An 8,781-nucleotide genomic window follows, 5' to 3' on the forward strand; every position below is an offset into this window, starting at 1 on the left:
CAAAAAACAAAAGAAATCCAACAAATCCCTTATGAGCCAGCACTTGGCGACAGTGGAGAGGAAAAAACTCCCTTTAACGGAAGAAAAAACCTCCAGCAGAACCAGGCTCAGTTTGGGCGGCCATCTGCCTCGACCGGTTGGGGTGAGTGGATAGAGGAGAGAGAAAAGAACAGCAACAATAAACAACAAATAGACACTGCAGGTTGGTGGGACCAGTAACTGCACATCAGCAATATACAGCTCCAGGACCAGGGACACCTGCAGAAGGTACAGAGAGAGAGAGAGAGAGAGAGGGAGGGAGAGAGCACAAACTAGGGGAGAGAGAGAGCACAAGGTTAGTAACATTCAATGGTGGAATATACAGTGGGTACGGAAAGTATTCAGACCCCTTTAAATTTTTCACTCTTTGTGTCATTGCAGCCATTTCTGTTTTTTTCTGTCAAGATGGGGTGCTGAGTGTACATTAATGAGAAATAAAATGAACTTTTTTGATTTTGGCAAATGGCTGCAATGACACAAAGAGGGAAAAATTTAAAGGGGTCTGAATACTTTCCATACCCTCTGTACATGTGAGGAGGGAGGAGAGGAAGAGAGGGGAGGGGAAGGAAGAGGAGGGTTAGAGTAGGGGAGCTCAGTGCACCGATGGTCCTCGGGCAGTCTAGGCCTATAGCAGCATAACTAACTAAGGGATGGTTCAGGGTTGCCTGAAGCCAGCCCTAACTATATGCTTTGTCAAAGAGGAAGGTTTTAAGTCTAGCCTTAAAAGTACAGAGAGTGTCTGCCTCCTGAACCCAGGCTGGGAGCTGGTTCCACAGGAGAGGAGCTTGATAACTAAAGGCTCTGCCTCCCATTCTGCTTTTGGGAACTCTGGGAACCACAAGTAGACCTGCATTCTGAGAGCGAAGTGGTCTATTGGGATAATATGGTACTATGAGGTCTTTAAGGTATGAAGGAGCTTGATCATGAAGGGATTTGTATGTGAGAAGAAGGATTTTAAATTCTATTCTATATTTTACAGGGAGCCAATGAAGAGAAGCCAATATAGGAGAAATATGATCTCTCTTGCTAGTTCCTGTCAGGACTCTGGCTGCAGCATTCTGGATTAATTGGAGGCTTTTTATGATATGATATGAGATACTGGGACATCCAGATAGTAATGAGTTACAGTAATCTAGCCTTGAACTAACAAATGCATGGACTAGTTTTTCTGCATCATTTTGAGACAGGATGTTCCTAATTTTGGAAATGTTGCGCAGGTGAAAGAATGCAGTTCTAGAAATTTGTTTTATGTGTGAGTTAAAGGACATGTCCTGGTCAAAAATAACTCTCAAGCTTTTTCACAGTAGTGCTGGAGGACAGGGTTATGTCATCTAAAGTAGGTATAATTTTAGAAACTAAACACACCTGTTAAATCTTGATTGAAAATCTTCAAATAGTTAATTTTTGTGTAAGTGGTCTAATAGCTGCTTAGCAACAGCTTTTTCAAGGATTTTAGAAATAAATGGCAGATTGGATATTGGTCTATAATTAGCCAAGACCCCTGGATCAGGGCAGTCGTGGCCTAATAGATAGGGAGTCGGACTTGTAATTTGAAAATTGCAGGTTCGAGTTTCAGGTGGGAATAGCTAACGGTGTGAATAGCCAGCGCCCTGTCCGCCTTCAATACCATGACTGAGGTGAGACCCTTGAGCAAGACTCCGGACCCCCAACTGCTCCCTGGGTGCCGCAGCACTGGCTGTCCACTCCTCCATGTGTGTGTTCACTGCTGTGTGTATGCACTTTGAGATGAGTTAAATGCAGAGCACAAATTCCGAGTATGGGTCACCATAGTTGGCCACATAAGTCACTTTCACTTTCATCAAGACTAGGCTTTTTGAGTAGGGGTTTGAGCACTTGAGGTCTATTTTTTATTTAAATGTCATGCATGTATTTTAACAAACACTATTATCATTAAAAATTGTTTACTTTTGAACTGCCCACAGGTCCACAGAGGAGCCAATGGAGGAAGAGCCTGTATTGTAGGAGGACCTTAAACAAGAAGCACACAAAAACTTCATGTTCACCTCCTTCTATCACCTCCTCTCTTCCTTCCTATTCCTCTTCCTCGGTAGAGGTTGTGTAGGTGCACACAAAAAAGGGGGAACTGTGCCATTGACTCCAATTAGCTGAGGGGAACATTATAGATGCAGGATAAGGCCTGTGAAAAAAACAAAATCTCTTTACTAGTGGTTCATCAGTCCAAGGAGGAGCAGACGACTTGTTAGCTAATCCCTGGAAACCAGAGGGGAGCATTGATGAGAATACATGATTTGTAACCTGTACACAGTACTTTTCCCACCTGTCCACAGCACCACTGAATCTTCTCCCTCCATCATCCAAGAATTTTTCTATCTTTTTATTTCTTCCTTACTCCTCTGCTTCCACCAAGTGACATTAATTGGGAAAACCTGCATTTGAATCCTGAGTGGACGACTTGTCTTCTTGCAGGATGGACAGGTCAAATGAACATGGGGTTGGGTGGCAGAGGAGGAATAACCAGTTTTTAAATGAGCAGTGGAGGAACTAGGTGCCTTTTTGTCCAAAAAAGTAAAACCGGTCAATCAGCAACTACAAAACACCACCACCGCAGCACCTCAGCAATCCAACCAGCCAATCAGGACTGAAGAAACACACTGATGCACGCTCAGACATACTCCTGTTGTCTCAGTTGGTCACTTCATTTTTGAAGCTTTGTTGTTGTTTTTTTCATCTGGATGCCTTAATTTGTTCTTATCTCACTATTTAGCAAACTTTAGAGATGAGAAAGAATCATGAGAGTTGATAGAAATATATATTCAGAAATGTACTAAACCTGCAAATAATTGTATTTTCTTTCAAATCTGACAATACTGATGTCAGGTATTCCCAACAGACCTTGATTTTATTGAGGGGAGAAAAGCCTCTAAAGCCATCGTTATACACTAGAAATCTCCAGTAAAAATCTCTATTGAATATTAATATTAATATCAATAATATTCAAGCAGACTTTTATGGAATCTGGTGAAATGTCTCAGGATCAGCTCAGTATTCATTGTTTTAAATGTAATTAAAACTACATCACTTCAGACCACCACCACCTCTCTATCAGTGCTGGCTCTCTTTCACCTCATTTTGGTTGAGAGTCATGTGACCTGAGCCTGTCCCTTCTGCTCTAAAGCGGGACTGTGGGATTGTGGTATGTTTTTTAAACACCAGTATGACCACCACATCCCCTTTTTTGTTGTTGTAAGATTTTATTGTAATATTACCTGTTTGGTGTAAATACTGTCTCCTGTCTAGTTGCCCACAGTTATGTCACAACAGACTCAGTGTGGTCACTTTTCTATATCTGTACATACCTATGTGTATAAAAACAGAAACAAAATACCTTCTCTTTTTGTATAAAATGCAAAACTAATATTCTCTATAACAGACACGTACACAGACATTGGATTATTGACTATAGTCTATGTGGAGATTTGATGTTTTCAAGGTCTGGCTTGTTTGACAGGAAGTAAGCTCACAGTCTGATGTCATCAGACAGCCACCTGTTTGTTTGCTGGTTTGTGATGTGATTGTTGATGGAAGTGAACAACGAGCTTCAGTGCCTCAAGCAGGTATCTCTGCCCTGCAGAGGCAAACAGCAGCACCTGCAAAGGAGGACATATTAAGGTCAAAGGCAAAATAGGTTGGTCCAGTGATGATCTGTTTTGTAGTCCAACAGGGAATTAGTCCAACAGTCCCTCCATGTTTATTCATTAGGCCTAGCTGTCATACTGTAAACATGGTTCTGGATTGCTACCTCAGATATTTTAGTGACTAAATGGGATAAAAAAAAATCTTATTGCAAAAATATTTAAAGTTAGTAAGATAACAAAAAGATACACCTTTACCATACAGTTGGGATTAGGCACAATACAGCTCTGTAATAGATGGCACAGGAAGGGCCAACTTTAATATCCCAAGTGGATAGCAGTGATAACATGGAATGGTACAAAATTGACATCATCTAGTGTTGAGTTTTAGCTGAGATGAAAGTAGAGAGAATAATTTAAAGCTGTTGTGAGTGGTATTTTTTACAGTACCAATGTAAACACAACAGTTTGAAGCAATATGAATGTGGACAGGGTCAGCCATAGTGATTAACCTACGTGAAAGATGGCATACTGGACTGCATAGTTATGTTACTGAAATCATTCCCACAAGCTAGCCAATCTTACATTATGTCAAATGGATAAACCAGTGCTCTGGGGCCATTTATGTAAACTCACCTTCTTTAGCTTTACGCTAATGTTACACACCCCTGTAGATAATGCAGATATTTCATTGGCAAACCTATTGCCAAGTGTCACTTCACTGAAAACCAGAGCAATGCATCAGGACTTTAAGGCTGTAAAAAGAATATTCTGTTAAATGTTATGTTTCTCTAACAACCCAGTTAAATGATGAAGACCATTAGCAGTTTGTTAGCTACTTTCTGTTATACCTCAAAAGCATTAAAATGGATGATCAGGAAATGAAAGGGTTTACAGGGTTTTAAGCTCACAAGCAGAACAAAATGTTTTCACATCCTGCACTATGGGGAACCATGACTCTAACATGTTCACTACAGAACATTAGCATTGAATGCATGAGGTTTTGTGACTAGACTTTTCGGAGCACTGCTCTATTGCTCTCTGACAGTGGTATTTGAACACTATAAGTTACCCTTAACCTCCCACCTATGTCTTTTCAGGGCCCTTAGCACTTATTTGCTTGACCACTTTAAAACACAGCTTAATTTTTTTCAGAAAATGTTATGTATTACAAGTCACATTAGAGACTGGAGGTGCAGTGCTCACTGACAATGGCCAGTGGATGCAAAGCTTCAGAACTGGACCACTCTATTATCCACATGTCCAGAAACTCAGAAACATGACCGAGCAACATCACTACATGTGATGTCCATTTCCCAGGACCCTCTATGGAGTAGCAAGTGTTGTAGCTGACGCTGCTGCCTCTGGGTCATTTCTGTTCAAAGCAATACAACACTGAGGGCAGCGAAAGCAGTGAAAGACTACAGCACCCGGCTTCAGCATGGTAACACTGCAGACAGCTTCACAGCTTATGTTACTCATAGGGCTCCCTCAAGCTTTTATACGTGTTTGAGTGCTGTTTGTGTGTATTATCTGTAGGTATGGACAGACAGTATTGATTGGTGAGCCGATTGATTTTTTTTGAGATGTGTTCCCAGGCGGTTCACTGTAGTCTTTTTGCACTAATGTAAAGACTAAGCCATTTTGTCCATTAAATCTGCAGTAATGGCATCACCTTGCACAGGTAAGAGAGGGGTGTCACTTGTTCATTACATACCCAAACCTTTTGTTGCAGCTATGTTGCTCTGTTCCAAAATTTCAGCAATTACTTTGGTGAGTACTGCAAAAATACTGGTTGTGGTGGTTACTGTTTAGGTTTGCACTGCTGCCACAGGGCACACATAAGCACAGATTATGAACTAAAGCTTTAGGAGGCTGTTTGAGTGCAGCGCTGAGAATGTTCAGTCGCGGTTGGTTTGTACACAAACCTTAGGTCAGAGGAGCCAATATGGCTGTCTGGGCTCTGGTCCCAAGTCCTTGTGCCTGGTCCCGAGGGGGCACCTAGAAAACCATTTGCATCACTGGAGATTCTTTTCTGTACATTTACCAATACAATATGAACAGTGTTGACACAGTTGGAGCGCCTCCCCACTTCAGAGGCTACACTGCTTTACTGTTGCTACCACTCACACACACTAAGGTGAAGCGCACACTTTCACACAAACCCAGACTATTTTGTTACATTGACAAATACTGTATATTTCTTGATATGTTTGATACTGTGGTGTAAATGTAGTGTCTTGCTACGATGCGTGGTGGGTGGCGTGAGTGTGTTTTTGGGCCCTTGGGTTGGACAGTTAAGGTTCAGTATCAGTGTGACTGTCACCTCTCTTTTACACCCTCCTGTTTTATGAGACGTTCCCTGTTATCTTTTCTCTCCAGCTCGTGACTAAAACTTTGGGAAGTTGTTTTTGTTTGAAGTGATCATAAGCACATTCCTGACTATTCTGTCTGTGCTGTTGTTTTATACACATTCTTTCCTGTTGCAACAATACGTGTTTCGTTCTTGCTGACTCACAAGTGTATATAAAAGTGCATATATGTGTTCACATGTGCAATACACGCTATTCGAGCAATCTATTACTGTGACTATTATTAATGATGATACCTGTCCCTTTTTCAAAGTTTATGCCCGTTTTTTCTTCATGTCCTGGTTTCCTGTTGATGAATTGTGTTGCAGGAGTAAGGGAAGGTGACTTGATTCTTCACACTCAGTTTCATTTGTGGACATTTTAATGAAGCCCTTTTTTTAAATTAATCTCACTGTAATGTTGTGACGTTGATCCTGATTATCTGTTTCTTTGTTGTTTTTTTTTTTAAGTGGGCCTCTTAAACTTGTCTGTTAATTCAATAAAGCAATTCACTGACAGTGTCATTTCCCAAGTCTCATAAAATTATTACAAATTACACCAGTTATTCTTCGTTTCCTCATAATGTGAATATCAGGGAACAAGTAAACATGGAAAGAGTGTTTGCTTTTGTTTGCACAGAGCTGAGAACAGTAATACAACTCAAATCTGTATGATAAGTATGAAGCTACAGCCAGCTAGACTGTAAGCTTAGCATAAACACTGTAAACAGATAACCTGGCTGTTTCCAGATTACCAAATCCATCTGTGCTAAATGAAACAGAAAAGCGACATATTTGCCAAATAAACATGAAAATGGTGTTGACCCTTATCTAACTGACCATTTAGTTTTCTGTGGGCTCTGTACTTGATAGGAACTTGGAAGAAACAAGGGCCCTGACCTCCAGGTTGGAAACCAGTGATTTAGACAATTTGGAATAACTCTTGGCTTGTTTATAGCCAGATTGTCTGCTTGCTCATGTTTTTGTCATATTGGACTTGAGGTATCTGTATGTTTTAAGCATGATCAATTAGCCAATAGAAAAATACCAGAACTATATATACATCAATAAATTAGTGATCATTAATTACATTTTAAGCCAATTTCTAAAGTAAAAATGTCTTAAAAAACTCACTTAAATGTTAAGATGTGATGTTTTTGACAAAACTACTTTGGGCTACAACTTGGGTCGCTGAACAGCTTAGCTGTTACAATATGCTTTTTGGCAATACCTCCACATACAAGTATATTAAAGATAACATCATACAGCAGCTGTGTTCTTAAGGCTGGTGCAATTAAAAAATTCAGTGTTTTCATTTCATTTATTATAAATATTCAATCTGAAATAAAATGTAATTTTCATGTTAAATTTGTTCATGTCACTGGAAAAAATTATCAACAAACTTTATGTACATTAAAAAGTCAATTTTATACAATAACAAAACATCCATCTGTGCTGAATAAAACAGAATAGTGATTCCTGCAGCTTCCGAGCTTAACCATCTAACTCGTCACTGATGTCAGACTTCCACTTTTTAAAAATAAGGCTTTTGAAAAAAAAAAAAAAAAAAAAAAGAGTAAGTCAAACTCTGCACAAGCTGCAACTGTGGGCTAGCTCTCTGGTGAGTAGATCTTGATGAGGTGCTGCAGTTCCGTGGGATAACCGGTGACTGGGCAGCGGTGGTTTGCTTTCACATACGTGTAGATGCAGCGGTAACAGAAGACGAAGCCGGAGGTGGACAACACTGTGGCATTTGTACGGAGCCGCCGGCACAGTGGACAGTTCCTGGTGCCAGAGTCCGAAAAACTGTCTTCTCTGAAGGTTGGAGAATTCATCTGCAGGTGGAGAGGCGGCGGGGGAGCAGGCAGTGAGGTGAGCGTTTTCAAAGTGCTCTGGTTGTCAGAGGAGTACCACCACTCCAGAAACTGCAGGAAGAAGACGCCCAGAGAAAGGGAGGTGGAGAGGGAGACGGCCACACCCCTCACCGCTTGGGATGCCAGCCACCACGCTATCTGCACCTGGCTGCAAACACAGGAACAATGAATTGTCAGTGGTGTATGTAAGATCTGTCTGACACTGACACATTTATGGTGTTAACCTCAGTTTTCCCTCTACTTTTTTCAGATTTACTTCTATAAGTGTCCCAGACCAGATTCACCAAATTAGTGCACTGACCCTATTTACAGTTACGATCATTTTAAATGAAAGACATTTAAAATGTTTCTTAGAGCCCAGAAATACACACTGTGTGTGTGGGGGGGTATTTTTGGTTTTAATAACTTACTGTCAACATACATTTAATGACAAAACTCCACAGGGCACTTTAAAGCCCTTTAGTCTGCCAGCCTAATAAATGATGCTACAGACCACATAACCATGCAGCCGGCACTGAACTACATCACCCAAGCTGATCTATTTAATGTAAAGAGTAAGGAGAGGGCAGGTGAGTGCAAAAAGCGTGCTTCACTTCACAAGCATGCAAATGTTAAAACTTGGGCATACTGTTGATTTAACAAGAATTATAGACACATTTAGAATTTGTTCAAACTGAGATGTACCTCCCATCAGCTGGGTTACCAGTGTTGCTTCTCTTCCGCTCCATATCTCTTATATCTTGGGCATTAAGTCGGGCCAGTCTCACGCTGGCCAGCCACAGCAGGGGGCTGTGGATCCTAGCCTTTCCAAAAACAAAGAGCAGCTGCTGGCAGAAGACCCAGGCCTGCCAGGCTGAGCTGACGTATGGGTACGCTGCCACCGCCACACGGTACAGCCTCTGAC

The 8,781-nt window shown here is 41.1% G+C and overlaps 2 protein-coding genes across 10 annotated transcripts in view; one reads left to right on the top strand and one right to left on the bottom strand.

Annotated features, from left to right (window-relative positions):
- hdac5 (histone deacetylase 5) overlaps positions 1-6,560 on the top strand; it is a 61,996-nt gene extending 55,436 nt beyond the window's left edge. For all 8 annotated transcript variants that reach the window (XM_026324971.2, XM_026324973.2, XM_026324976.2 and 5 more), the window contains one exon: positions 1,983-6,560. In XM_026324971.2, coding sequence (XP_026180756.1) covers positions 1,983-2,022 — 40 coding nt within the window. In that variant the 3' untranslated portion in view covers positions 2,023-6,560. The remainder of the gene's footprint in view (positions 1-1,982) is intronic.
- A 750-nt stretch (positions 6,561-7,310) lies between these two features.
- pex12 (peroxisomal biogenesis factor 12) overlaps positions 7,311-8,781 on the bottom strand; it is a 3,127-nt gene continuing 1,656 nt past the window's right edge. For both annotated transcript variants that reach the window (XM_026324996.2, XM_026324995.1), the window contains exons 3-4: positions 8,562-8,781; positions 7,311-8,025 (exon numbers count right to left, since the gene is read on the bottom strand). The exon at positions 8,562-8,781 is cut by the window's right edge and continues 316 nt beyond it. In XM_026324996.2, coding sequence (XP_026180781.1) covers positions 7,614-8,025; positions 8,562-8,781 — 632 coding nt within the window. In that variant the 3' untranslated portion in view covers positions 7,311-7,613. The remainder of the gene's footprint in view (positions 8,026-8,561) is intronic.

This window comes from Mastacembelus armatus, chromosome 8 (genome assembly GCF_900324485.2).
Source record: "Mastacembelus armatus chromosome 8, fMasArm1.2, whole genome shotgun sequence".
NCBI classification, from domain to species: domain Eukaryota; kingdom Metazoa; phylum Chordata; class Actinopteri; order Synbranchiformes; family Mastacembelidae; genus Mastacembelus; species Mastacembelus armatus.